The sequence below is a fragment of the Echinops telfairi genome, unplaced genomic scaffold, assembly GCF_000313985.2.
Source record: "Echinops telfairi isolate 266 unplaced genomic scaffold, ASM31398v2 ScPeMD7_7416;HRSCAF=8454, whole genome shotgun sequence".
NCBI classification, from domain to species: Eukaryota; Metazoa; Chordata; class Mammalia; order Afrosoricida; family Tenrecidae; genus Echinops; species Echinops telfairi.
Window position 1 is genome coordinate 1,189,295 of NW_022111316.1, and position 13,763 is coordinate 1,203,057.

At 56.4% G+C, this 13,763-nt stretch overlaps 1 protein-coding gene across 1 annotated transcript; it reads left to right on the top strand.

The window, feature by feature from the left end:
* Positions 1-2,182: 2,182 nt before the first annotated feature.
* Positions 2,183-12,192, top strand: PRPF19 (pre-mRNA processing factor 19). The gene is made up of 16 exons (XM_004714929.2): positions 2,183-2,374; positions 6,883-7,032; positions 7,145-7,221; positions 7,955-8,096; positions 8,177-8,250; positions 8,348-8,410; positions 9,117-9,158; positions 9,247-9,321; positions 9,543-9,618; positions 9,729-9,838; positions 10,290-10,445; positions 10,583-10,652; positions 10,793-10,878; positions 11,010-11,180; positions 11,264-11,369; positions 11,717-12,192. Exons 1-16 carry the CDS (start codon positions 2,356-2,358, stop codon positions 11,812-11,814), a joined length of 1,515 nt encoding a protein of 504 aa, XP_004714986.1. The 5' UTR covers positions 2,183-2,355; the 3' UTR covers positions 11,815-12,192.
* Positions 12,193-13,763: the final 1,571 nt, after the last annotated feature.

A 13,763-nucleotide genomic window follows, 5' to 3' on the forward strand; every position in this document is an offset into this window, starting at 1 on the left:
CCCCCCAGCTCTCTATTTTTATGGAATATAACACATACAAATACATGTATATATTGTATGTAGTTGTACAGCCCATCTCATCAAACAGTGCCGGTATCCCATCAAACCCTCCATATATGTGGTTCTTTGGGGTTGTGCTTCTCCTCTGTCCCGCCCCCCCCTCCTTCCATCTTTACCTTCCTGTCCCTCCCCTCCCCCCTGGCCCTGGCCTCCTTGTAGTCTTTAAAGTCTTGTCCTTTGGTGTGAAAACCATTTTGGTTTTTCTTTTTCCCCTTATAATATTGGTATCATGAAATAGTGTCTTCATGAGCTTGACAAACGTTGCTGAAGACAATGCCCTCCACGTCTGTCCGTGTCATGAGGTGTTGACAGACCCATCAGTTTTTTAAGAGTGCACACTGTTCCATTGTGTGTGTGTACCAGTTTGTTCTCCCATTCCTCTCTAGGCCATTTGTTTCTTTTATCTTTTTGCTTCTAGGAATGGCTGTGATAAACATGGGTGTGCATGTCTGTCCCTGCCATGTTCTTTATTTCTTTAGGGTATATGCCAAGTAGAGAGACTGCAGGATCGTAAGATATTTGTATTTGTTTAGGAAATGCCATACTGTTTTCCATCGTGGCTATACAATTCTGCAATCCCACCACCAATGCGTGAGCGTTCCAATCTCTCCACGTCTTCTCCAGCATTGACGATTGTTACCATTTAATTTTGCAAAGCATGTTGGTGTGAGGTGGCATCTCATTGTTTTTTAATTTGTAGCTCCCGTATGGCTAATACACGCAAATACTTCTTCACATGTGTGTTGGCTGCCTGGAGGTCATCTTTAGTAAATTGTCTATTCATGTCTTGTGCCCTTTTATGATTAGGTTATTTGTATTTTTCTTGTTAAGGTGTTGTAGTTTCTATAGATTTTTTATATTTACTCTTTATCTGAAATATCATTGCCAAATATTTTCCCCCCAATCTAGGGGTTCTCATTTTACTCTTTTGATGTACATAGATGCCATCTTTTTAGCAGGCTTCTGGCCTCTCTTGTTGTGCTGGTTGTTGCTAGGTTCCGAGTCAGTGTTGACAGGAAGCACTGCTCAGTCCTATATGGTCCTCACAATCTTTCTTAAAGGTGAGCCCATTTGGGGCAGCCACCGTGTCGTTCCAACTCATTTCAATATTCTCCACCTGCACCACAACTTAAATGCACCAGTTCTTCGTGGGTTTTCCTTAGGCAACGCCCTTTGCCATGCAGGTGAGGCTATTGAAGATGCCATGGCTTGGGGTCAGGAGCACCTTAGTCTTTAAAGTGACATCTCTGCTCTTCAACACTTTAAAGAAGTCTTGTGCCGCAGATGTCCTCAATGCAAGGTGTCCTTTGATTTCCTGATGGCTGCTGCCACGAGCCTTGATTTTGGATCTAAGCAAGATGAAATCCTTGACACTTTCAATGAATCAAACAGCTGCCCTGTCCCGCCATGCCCTATGCCTGCGGTCGTTTGTTCTTCTAATCCTCTGCTGATGCTGCTTCTCTTCCTAGAATAGTGCCCACCTGTCAGAGCCCAGCCTCGTTCAACTCTTGGCATGGGAAGACATTGTTTTGCAAGGAAAATTTTTTTCGAAGGAAAAACGACACCAATTCGTCGCCCTACTGTCGTCCTTGCCAGGATCCTTTGTAGCCCACACATAAATTGATGCCTGCCCTCTACGGGATTCCTGAGTGTATCTTATCTCACAAAGAGCTACCGGAATCTTTATCTGAGCTGGAAGCGACCTAGAAAAATAAGCGACAAATAAACCAATGACAACCAAGGTCACAGAGCAAAGTAATAAGAGGCAAGATTAGAATAGTTGCTTTCAATGGTAGTTTCTCTATGCATCTCAGTCACAAGGGGCCATAACTTTAAACGCAGCCTTTCTAAGACCTACCCCAGCCATGTGCATTTTAATAAACTCATTAGGAGATTCTGGCGCACACGAAAGCTGGGAAACCCGACCCAGCACCAAGTCCCCCGAGCTGAACACGAGGGCTTTAATGGTCCCGTTGCACCACGGGAAATGTAGTTTTAGGCGGGCTTTTCGGAAGAAGACGAGTCACTCCGGAAATAGCCGAGCGCTCCGTGGCGGGCCCTTTCCTGCCCCGTTGCATTCTGGGAGAGAGCCGTTTCCGTTAAGCAGAGCAGGCTGCGGCGCGAGGCCGTCCCCAGTCCCGGTGTGAATCGCTGCGCGGTCATCTCTTCGAGGGGCTGCTCCCCGCTCCCCGCGAGACGACCCGGAAACAGCGCGGAGCCGGAAGTGGCCCGCGGCGGCTGCGAAGGCAGACCCGGAGCCCGGCGTAAGGCGCCTCGGACCGCAGTGACGGCGCCATGTCCCTCATCTGCTCCAGTGAGTGGCGGCTGCGGCCGTTCGCGGGTGGCGGGAGGCCGGAGAGCGGAGCGAGAGCGTGCACGGCCGACGGCCACAGCCGCCGGGGGCTGGGGGCGGCGGGAAGCGGGCGCCCGGGGCTTGGAGCGGCGGCGTGTCAGCACGGGGGTCTTCCCCTCTGGGGCGCCGGGTGCCATTGCGCAGTGCTCCGCGGGGATCGCTGCACCCTCCCCCGCCCCCCAGCGTCATTTACCGAGGCCTGGCCCGCGGGAGCTGGTGCAGGGGAAGCACCTCTGACGTAGGAGGCAGGGGGCCCCAGGCCTCTTCGGAATCCGCCTCTAGTTACCTTTGTGATGTGGTTCTATTCGCCCCCGCCCCGGCCTCAGTTTCCCCTTCCTCACTGGGAAGGTGTTTCGTTTTGTTTTGCGCTGGCTGCCGTCCGAGCGCGCTCGGGTGGTCGGAGCCTCTGCAGATTTTGGGAAGGTCACGCGGCTTGTTGGAGGCAGAGAGACAAAAAAAGGGAGGAAACAGCGCGGGTTTCTAAGGCCCTTTGTGGTTTGCAGCAGGGCTCCCAAGCTTATGATCTCAGTTTATCCTCCCAAGGGTTTCCCAAGCCGACATTAAAAACTCTGGTTTTACAGGCCAAAAGGAGGCTCGGAGAGAATGTTAACCCGAGGTTCCTGGGCGCAACGTGGGGCCCAGAGTCAGGTTCCCCGGCTCCACCTCCCTGCTTTTGCCCAGAGGCAGACCGTGTTTGCCTCTGTTGTGGGTCGGGCTATGGGTCGGAACCAACTCGATGGCTTGCCATTTGAGGGTGGTAAGGCTGCCTTTCACAACTCATCTTTGCATCAGGTTTTCCGATTTCCACCCCTTTCTCCATTTGCTTCCTACCCCTTAAGCCATTCCTTTTTTCCCTCCAACCTCTCTGATAACCCCAGGAAGGGAAAGGAGCCAAACGAGGGATCCCGGACATGGGAAGAAAAGCCCGTTAGACCCGGGAGAAAGTGCACAGAAGGCTCCTTGCTGTCAGACGGGTTCTGTCCTTTCTCTCCTGCCCTCCACCACCAAGTCACTCATCTGTCAGGTGTTTGCCCCGTCCCTCCCCTCTGCTCCAGGACAGGCAGTCTGGAAAGGGCAGGCACGGAAATGATGCCTCGGGTGCCACTTGTGAGGGTGACTTAACGGAGGCAGAGCCTTTAGCCTAAGCAACATCATGGACGTGGTAGTTTATTTTTTATTAGAGCACTTGACACATTGCTTAGTAATGTTTTTTGCATCATCTACTGAGGGCTGGGATTGGAGTGGCTTGGAATGTCTCTCCAGGAGCCTGGGTGGCATGTTGGCGGTACCGTGGGTCAGTTGGAGGCTACTGACCACAAGGTCAAGATTCCAGCCCACCAGCAAGGCCCTCCGGGAGAAGATGAGGCTGGCTGTTCCCATAAAGGAGGACAGTTTATCCCGTTCCTAATAAGTTGCTTTGAGTGGGACTCACCTTGGCACACCACCCGCACAGGCATTTTTGTTTGACCCATGAGATGGGTGGTGGTTACCGACGACTCGCTAGGTGCCTGAAGGGTCCTGGTTCTGCAGTGACTATTCTGTCTGGCTCTCTACCAAACAAGATGGCCTTCGCCAGGGATTGGGCCCTCCTGATAGCATGTCGTAAGTGCATGAGGCAGCCTCGCCATCATCCTCCCTCTGGGGAGCGTGCCAGCTGTCCTCCTTCCAGCACTGACTTGTTCATTCTTCCTGATAGCTGTAATACTCCTCTCTGACACTAATTCAGATGCATCTGCTCTTTCTTTGGCTTTCCTTGCTCACTGCCCCATTTTGCCTGCATATGAGTTGATTGAAAAGACCATGGCTTGGGTCAGGTACACCTCAGTCTTCAAAGTGACAGCTTCACTTTTTAATACCTCAGAAGAGCTTTCTCACAGATTCTCCCAATGCGTTATGCCGGTTGATTGACGTGCTGCCGCCTCCGCGAGTGTTGATAGTAGATTGTAGATGAAAGTAAAAGGAGGTCCTTGACAACTGCCATCTCTTCTCCCACTTATCATGCTGCTGCTCTTACTGGTCCGGTTGTGGGAAACTTTACTTTCTGTATGGTAAGGTTTAATCCTTCTGAAGGCTGTAGGCTCTGATAGGCATAATTTAAGTCCCTCAAATCCTCTTCGCACTCAGCAAGTGGATTTGTGTGGGCTGCGGGTCATGCAGCGGTAACGAGTCTTCCTCCGCTCCGGATGCCACATTCTTCCTAGGTGACTTGCCCAACGTACATACTGATGACGTGTGGTGAGCAACTGCTGCTAGGTCTCCTTGCACAGGTTCTGCTTGAGCACAGTGACCCTTCCTGGAATTTTCCTTCTTAATGTCATCCATAGTCTGCCGTGGTCCACGCTGCTGGATGCCTTTGTCTAGCCAATGAAACGCAAACGTCTTTCTGTGATTCTTTGCTAAGATCCAGCCGACATCAGCAATGTTAGCCCTGGCTCCGTGTCCTTTTCTGAATCGGACTTGAAGCTGGCATTCTCCTGTTGATGTCCTCCTGCAACTGCTTTTTACTTGCTGGGAATAGTACTGATGCCGCTTGGTCATTCCCATACTCTGTTGGCTCCATCTTCTCTGGAAGGGCCTCGCATGTGGCCCTGGCTTCCAGCCTCGGTGTACCTCGGTCAGCACTCCCAGCATTGCGTTCCTTGGCAGGCTTCTCAGTTGCTAGTCCACCGATTCCTGGAGCCCAGCTTTTCACCGGCGCTTTTGGAGTTGCATCTTAATTCCCACCAACTCCCAGTCATGTGCTACTGCTTGAAATGGCTGGACATTGCCGTTTGGGGGCTGACTTAGTTCTTTTTGGTATAGTGGCTGTATTCCCACCATTTCATTTTTTTAATAATAGTATAAAACAACCATATTTGCAGGAATGCAACATGATTATTTGCTGTGAATATTTTGAGCATGTCTAATTTTCGTAGTACATTTGCTTGGGGACTGGTGTGTACAAAGCCTTAATGGAGTGTAATAGGCTCTGATCATCATGGCGCCTATTGGGTATATGCTGTAACTGCAGTATCCTGCGGTGTCCTTTTGGTGGGGAGAGGTTTCTTCACACCAAGTCTAACTACATCCCTCCATTTCCTTTGATGCTTCTTGAACCATTCAAGTTTGGGGCCGTATAATCCTTTGTGGGAAACAGAACTGGGAAGAGAGTGTATGAACAAATGCTCTACGCTCATATTTCAGGAGTCTGGGAGGCCGAGACTGGTGGAAAGAGGTCTTCACGTTCGTGAGTTGGGGATGAATCCCAGTCACCTCTCCTAACTAAAGTTATCCTCCACACTGTCCCCCCATAATAATGCCAATTTTAAGAGGCTGCTTGTAAGCACGTGGTTGCTACTGTAGCCTGCAGGTTAGCTGCTGGCGGGCTATCTGACCTCAGACCATCAGGTATCAGAGCCTATTGTCTGTCTCTCCCTAACTTCTGGAGAAGAGCTCAGGGACATCGAAGGCCAAGCCAGCTCAGTGGCGAGCCACCATCTGAACTCTAGAACCTGCCCATCTTGTTATGTCTGTGTCTTCCTGTTGTGTGTGTGTCCCTAGCATGTCCCCTTCCTGTTACGTAAGTGTATGGTGTGGCTTGCATGCCTGAGAATTATATAAGCCTGTGAGAGGCTATGTTTGCTCTCTCGATCCTGTCATTGGAAAAGGTGAGCCCCTGCATGCCTTGTCTGATGTCTCTTGAATTTACCCTTTAATTATACACTGGCCCTTAGAATCCATTCGGTTGTGGAGTCTGGTCCCCCACAATCCTTCAGTATTGCAATTCTAGACTTTGAGTGTTTTCTTCAGTTCTTCCATTTTGGTTTTTTAACTCCGGGTCTTAGCACCTCTCACTGTAATGCTTTACTTTGACTTCTTAGACTGCCCTTTGAAACCTGCTCCGCTCTTCCACTTCCTCCTCCCTTCATTCCTTTCATTTCTCTGGGGGAGAGCGAGCGTCAGCATCTCCAACACCCCCTGAGGTCTCCTTTCTTTCCTGCCCCTGAGTGGCCCTTTGCTTTCTCCAGGCCTGGTGTTCTCCTTGGTGTCCTCCCGTGACTCTCGCTCACTGACTCATCTTCCACCTGTTGTCTGTTCTCGAGGTGGTCTCTCAGTTCAGGTGGGACATCCTCAAGGCTCTCTTTTGGCTCTCGTGGACCTGTTGGCGTTCCCTTGACCTCCAGCGTGCCTATGAGCAGTTGATGGTCCGTTCTACAAGTTGGCCCTGGCCTGTTCCGAAGGATCGTGCAGACCGCCCTAGTTCGGTTGCACCCGAGGTCGCTAAGAGACAGGATGGACGTGATGGCTCCTAACATCCGCCTGTTGGGGCGCAGCGGACGGAGAAGCCGTTTATGTCGGCTGGAAAGCATTTTGGGGATAGAAGAAAGGGGGGTTTGTCGCAGGCCTTGTTTTGTGTTTGTTGAGTGTGGGGCCATGGGTCTCCTTGGGCTTTGCTTGGGCCCCGTACTCACCTGACCCCCTCCCCACAGTCTCCAACGAAGTGCCAGAGCACCCGTGTGTGTCCCCCGTCTCTAACCACGTGTACGAGCGGCGGCTCATTGAGAAGTACATTGCCGAGAATGGCACCGACCCCATCAACAACCAGCCTCTGTCCGAGGAGCAGCTGATTGACATAAAAGGTGCCCGCTGGCCCGAGACGGGGACCTGGGAGGGGAGCCGAGGGGGGAGGGCAGGGACAGGACGAGGCCACCGGCCACGGTTCTTCATCTCCCTTTCCCTCTTGGCCGCCAGTTGCTCACCCGATCCGGCCCAAGCCGCCCTCTGCTACCAGCATCCCGGCCATTCTGAAGGCCCTGCAGGATGAGTGGGTAAGTTGCCCCCAGGGTGCTGGCACCTTCCCTGTGTGACGACTACGACGGGTCCCAGGACCGAGGGGTGGGGGGCTGGAGAGTCAGCGTTTTTTCTGAGGGTGGAGCAACAGGGGAGGAAGAGGCTGGGAGTTGAAGTACTCAGACCTGGGCTTCAAACTTACAAGTCATGTGACCTCAGGCCAGCCGCTCGGCCTCCAAGTCCCGGGTTCCTGACCGGTGGGGCTTTTCATTTTGTTGTCGGGCTTTGTGAGGGCTAGAGGTCAGTTATCAGGAGCCCCGGGGCTAGGCACAGGGCTGCTCACCAGAAGGCTGGCAGTTCAGACCCACCAGCTGCTGGCGGTTCTCCGTCCCGGGAGCCCTCTGTGGGGCTGCTCTGAGTCAGAACTGGTAACAGTGGGGTTGGTTTTTTTTTTTTGGTTTGGGTCCGATTATAGAGTAACCTCTGTAACCACAGGTTTGTCTGACTCCTCAGTGGGTCCCCAGCCCCAGGGGGCCTGTTCAGCATAGCGCTAGGCACAGTGAGGGCGACAAGTGGTAGGTGAGGTGACAATGTGACAGGTGATGGGGTGGGCGCACACTGGCTCCCACTGCCTCCGTGCCCTGAGTTTGCCTGGGGTGGGGTGCCTGGTAGCATCTGCAGGCTCTGACACAGCGTGGTCAGTGGTGCCAGTCTTGACTTCAGTGGGAGGCGGGGACCAGGGCACTGCCTCATGGGTGTCTGCTCCCCCAGGATGCTGTCATGCTGCATAGCTTCACGCTGCGCCAGCAGCTGCAGACCACGCGCCAGGAGCTGTCCCACGCGCTATACCAGCATGACGCTGCCTGCCGCGTCATCGCTCGGCTTACCAAGGAGGTCACTGCTGCCCGAGAAGGTACCTCACCCCCCCTGTCCCCACTCCCATGCTGGGCCTGCCTGGGCTTGCCACGGGGCTGACTCTGCCTCCTTCCTCAGCGCTGGCCACCCTGAAGCCACAGGCTGGACTCATCGTGCCCCAGGCAGTACCCAGCTCGCAGCCCAGCGTCGTGGTGAGTAACCCGGCACCCCTTTCCCCAGCCCTTGGGCACGAGTTGGCAAGTGGCTCAGGCTGCCTTGACCTGTCACCTACTCCCGTCCTCTCCCCAGGGTGCAGGCGAGCTGATGGACCTAGGCGAGCTGGTGGGCATGACTCCCGAGATTATCCAGAAGGTGAGTGTGGGTGGGGCCTGCCCAGTGGTTTAGATGGCACAGCCCCTTCTTAAGCTGGGCTCCACCCAGCCCTTCCCTGTGCTTCTGAGACGAGAAGCGGCGCCTGCTCTCGGGCTCCTTGTGGCACCGGAAGGGGCTGGGGTCCACTGGGGCAGCGCTGAGCTGTCCTGTCACTGCCCTTCCTGAGTGCAGTCAGCGAAGCCGTCCATCAGACGGCAAGGAGGCTGGTGGCACAGTGGCAAGTGCTCAGCTGTCAACTGAAAGGTGGGTGGTTTGAGCCCCCCCTCAGCTTCTCAGGCTTCCTACTTCGTCAGATGTGTCCTGGTGTCGCTCAGGGCCAGGGGCTTGTGTCGGTTTTCTGGGTTCATGTTTTCCTGCGAGGGAGACAGACCGAGGTGGCCGCCTCTTGCTTACTGATGACCAAACTGACACTCAGCAGAGCTTGGGCCGGACTCCATGGCTCCCCCCACACACCCCATCTGAGGGGCGAGCCGGCCTTTTCCAGGGGCTGACCTTGTGCACCGTGGCGCTTGCCTCTGGGGCTGGGCAGAGGCCTGGTCACTGTGCTGGCTCACATGCCCCGCGGCTGGCCGGCTGCCCACCCTATGGGGTTTGGCGGAGGGAAGGCGGTAGTGTGTCAGCCAGCCCTCAGCTGGGCCTGGCCAAGCCCTGCTCTCACGTGGCCTGTGCCCTCTCCCTCCCCCAGCTTCAAGACAAGGCCACTGTGCTCACCACGGAGCGTAAGAAGGTAAGGCCTGGCACCAGAGGGCGGGCTTGGGTGGGAAGTTGGCCTCGTTGGAGGGGGGGGCATGGCTGACGGCTGTGCTCGTTCTCAGAGAGGAAAGACTGTGCCTGAGGAGCTGGTGAAGCCGGAAGAACTCAGCAAATACCGGCAGGTGGCGTCTCACGTGGTGAGTGTCCGCCCCGTTGTCCCCTGGTGTCGGGCGGGCAGGCCAGCATGGAGAAGCCCATCGTCAGGGCTGCCCTTCTTGCCGGCTCTGGGCTTCCCTGAGGGCCAGTGAGGTGGTGGGCCTCCAGGCAGAGTGCTGAAGTCCCTCGTTCCTGGACTGGGGGGAGAGGGGTGGAGGAGGGGCTCTGGCCGTGACCGGCTGGCGCGGCACTCTCTCTGAAGGGCTTGCACAGTGCTAGCATTCCGGGGATCCTGGCCCTGGACCTCTGCCCCTCGGACACCAACAAGATCCTCACTGGTAAGAGCCGGGGCCTGACCTTGTGGACTGGGGTGAAGGTGGGAGGTGCACGGCAGCTTCTGACATCCACAGGGCTGCCCAGCTGGAGTCTCACCGGGGTCCTTCTCCAGGTGGGGCAGATAAAAATGTTGTCGTCTTCGACAAGAGTTCCGAGCAGATCCTGGCCACCCTCAAAGGCCACACGAAGAAAGTCACCAGCGTGGTGTTTCACCCTTCCCAGGTAACTCCCCGCTGGCCCCTGGGGGCTCTGGGAGGCCTGGAGGCTGCTGCCTTTCTGTAAGCCCACCAAGCAGTGGTCTTCCAGCAGGGTTGGGGTGGAGGGGTGACAAGACATGAAAAAGCCAGTGCAGTGAGATCCATCACACCAGCTGCAGAGGATACCTGCCTGGCAGATAGTTACAGACCCGGGATAAGCCTGGTGACTGGGTGTTTCCTCCATGCTGCGGGCGGGAGCTGGGGCAGGCTGAGAACAGATGGGTTAAAGGGAGATTGGAACCACGGCTCCAGCCACAGGCCCTCCGTGGCTCTTGGAAACAGCTTTGGCTGTCTTCTTTTGTTGTCACGAGGGGGCGGGGGTCTCCGCTGAATGGCATTTGCCTTGGCCCTCTTGCTGGCAGTGGGTGGAACCCTCCAAGCCCTGATCTTCTGCTTCTGCGCTCCCTCCCTTCCAGGATCTGGTGTTCTCTGCCTCCCCGGATGCCACTATCAGGATTTGGTCCGTCCCCAGCACCTCTTGTGTCCAGGTGGTTCGGGCCCATGAGAGCGCTGTGACTGGCCTCAGCCTCCACGCCACTGGCGACTATCTCCTGAGCTCCTCTGATGACCAGGTGTGGGCCAGTAGGGTTGTTCCCAGGGGGTCTGTTGTCCCAGAGCATGACCTGGGGGAGGCGGGGGAGAGGGCGAGGAGCCACTTTGGCTTGTGGCCCCCACCTTCTCACGGGTGTCGTGATCCCTGCTCTTCCAGTATTGGGCTTTCTCGGACATCCAGACCGGCCGTGTGCTCACCAAGGTGACAGATGAGACCTCTGGCTGCTGTAAGTGCCCGCCAGCTCCTGGCGCTTCCTGGTCATCACTAGCCTGTCCAGTCTTGCACCCTGGTTCATCCACGGCCTGTGAGGAGCATGAAGAGCAGGCATGTACAAGGCCCTGACCACCTGCCCATGCCCCTCCACAGCTCTCACCTGTGCACAGTTCCACCCGGACGGACTCATTTTTGGAACAGGGACCATGGATTCTCAGATTAAGATCTGGGACTTGAAGGTAGGTCACACCTGAGCCTCCTAGGATAAGGAGTGCTGATTGGGGCTGGGCCGTCTTGAAGGTCTGGTGTGCCGAGCCCACCCCTCTCCGGCTGGTGCTGTCATTCTGGACCTCCTCTCCCTGCCCTGCAGGAGCGCACCAACGTGGCCAACTTCCCAGGCCACTCGGGCCCCATCACCAGCATTGCCTTCTCGGAGAACGGCTACTACCTGGCCACGGCGGCCGACGACTCCTCCGTCAAGCTCTGGGATCTGCGCAAGCTGAAGAACTTCAAGACGCTGCAGCTGGACAACAACTTTGAGGTTTGGCCACCACCGCCCTCCGGGTCACTGGGTCGCCCCTGAGTGCTGGTTCCCAGGTGTGAGCCCTCTCTCCCTTCCGGCAGGTGAAGTCACTGATCTTTGACCAGAGCGGTACCTACCTGGCTCTGGGGGGCACAGATGTCCAGATATACATCTGCAAACAGTGGACCGAGCTCCTCCACTTCACAGGTGGGACTGCCCGCAGGGCCGGGGCCCAGGGAAGGGGGATGTCTGGGTGGGCTGGGCCAAGGTCAGCAGAACAAATGGTATGTCAGTCATTGAACGGGAAACTAATTTGCTATGTGAACTTCCACCTTAAGCCAAAAAAGTTTGGAGGAAAAGAGGGGCAGTGAGCCTTTTGTGGTGGGCTGCTACAGCAGCACTGAGGGGAGTGGGGGCACCTCCGCCAGAGGCTCTGGCTGCTTGCACTGAGCCAGTCGCTGGCATGGAGGGGAGGGGAGGGGGGAAGGGTCCAGGAGCTGAGGGCTCAGGCGGGAGGCAGGGAAGTCCCATTGTTGCCCCTTGTCCCCTTGCAGAGCACAGCGGCCTGACCACAGGGGTGGCCTTTGGCCACCACGCCAAGTTCATCGCGTCAACAGGCATGGACAGGAGCCTCAAGTTCTATAGCCTGTAGGCCATCACCATTGTCACCACCACCCCTCCCCCCACCCGACAGTGGGGCCACATCACAGTAGTGGGGTAGTTAGGGCTGGGGGTGGGGAGGAAGGGAGCGTACGGGGTGTTCACATCATTTCACTCAGCTTTGAGGGGCAGCCTCTGGCAACGGACCACCCTACTCCACATGGCCTCCTGCCCCTTCTGGGCTCAGGGTTCGGCCCAGAACCCTTCCCCAACAGCATTCCTTGAGTTGTCCAGGCTGCCTGCCCACCCCCGAGTGTCCAGTCCCCTGGGCCGGGACAGGGGAGGGTAAGGGACTGTGAAGGGGGCACCCATGTGCCTTCAGGGTTTTGTCAGCAGCGATCTAGTTTCATTAAAAAAGCTACACAATAAACCTAGTACCTCTCTCTGTCTGTAGCAGGAGCGTCCTGGTGGGGCCGGGCAGGGAGACCAGAGGCTGGCGCTCAGCAGAAGCGAAGCCAACACCCGAGGGCTCTCCCAAGGCCTGCCGGCCTGTGCTGGGGCTGTGGAGGCTCATGGGTGGGGGTGGGGGACCTCAACCCAAATTTCTTCTCAAGTGGGTTCTTTTTCCCTCCTCTGGGGAGGAGACCCCTCACTGAGCTTGCCTGTGTGCATTCATGGCTGTAGGTTGCCCGCCTCTCACACCCGCTTTCAGACATTTGACTGAAGGAGGCCACCAAGGAAGAGCAGAGGGACCCACGCCGGGGGAAAGGGGTGGGGTGGCTGCTCCCAGGATGCTGGTGACACTGCCACCTGAGGGAGAGGGCTGCCCTCTGGGAAGGGCTGAGGCTGGGTGGGGGTGGGGGTGGCCTGGGAAGGTCTTGTTGTCCTGGGGAGGGTTGGGGCTGGCCATCTGAATGGACAGGGACTGCGGGGTGAGTGGCTAGAGCTAGAGATGGTGCCAGGGAGGGGTGTGGGCCGGCCACCGGCAGGGTGCTGGGGTGGGGCACACAGGAACAAGCCCTCAGGATGGTGATGCTACCTTGAGTCCTGCAGGACACAAACCACTGAGCTGCCAGACCGTTCCCCCAGAGCAGGGCTCCTCTGGGCACCTGGAAGGCATTGAGAAGCTAAGGAACTCGCTGCCTCTCCGGACCCTGCGCAGTGTGGGCATGACCTCCCAGGTGCAGGCCTGGGCAGCCCACTCCTACCACTGCGGTGGTTGGACTAGTCCCACGGACCTCTTTGGGCATCAGGTGTGTGCAGTTGCCTCCTAAGAGAAGCCCCAGTGCGCGCTGCTGAGGAAGGGGAAGCCGCCAAAGGGGCCGATACTGAAGCGGCTGCTCTGGATTCAGGCTGGGCTGGGCGGCATCGCAGCCTCGGAAGACCCCTGGGTGACCGCACTGGTCATCGCGTGTCTGGGCTGCTGGGTCTGCTTCCTGCAACGGCCTTCATTCCCAGGGTGACGCTGGAGGACTATGGTTCTTGGGGCCCAGGGATTGCTTGAGGCGCCAAGGCCCCCGAGACTGGGAGGAGCCTGTGTGTGGCGTCTCTGTATACATTTTCTAGAATGAGCTTCGTCTGTTCTGGCCTCTGGACTGGAAGGCAGCTGCCTGTTCCACCCAACGGGTGTGACCCTGCCCACCAGCGGCTCCTCAGTGACCCCTAACTGCCCGTGTGCACTCGGGGCTCTCCTAGGTGAAGGCAGAAGTCCAGTCTGGGGTCTGGCGCTGCTACATCTCTGCACTGTGTCCCTATCCACACAGTGGGGTCCTGTGCTACTGGGAAGGTTGTAAGGATCCATGACCCCACGCATGGCAGTACCCTGAGTATTCACTGCCCATGCATAATGCTTTATACCTCTCTGCTGCTGCAGCTGTTGTGTTCTCCCCTGAGTATCTCCTCCCCAGATACGATGAAAACTGCCAACTTCTTGTGGGTCTTCCCCTGTTGTCCCCCGCTCCCATTCCCCGGCCCCTGCCAGGTGACCCCACTCTGAGTCCC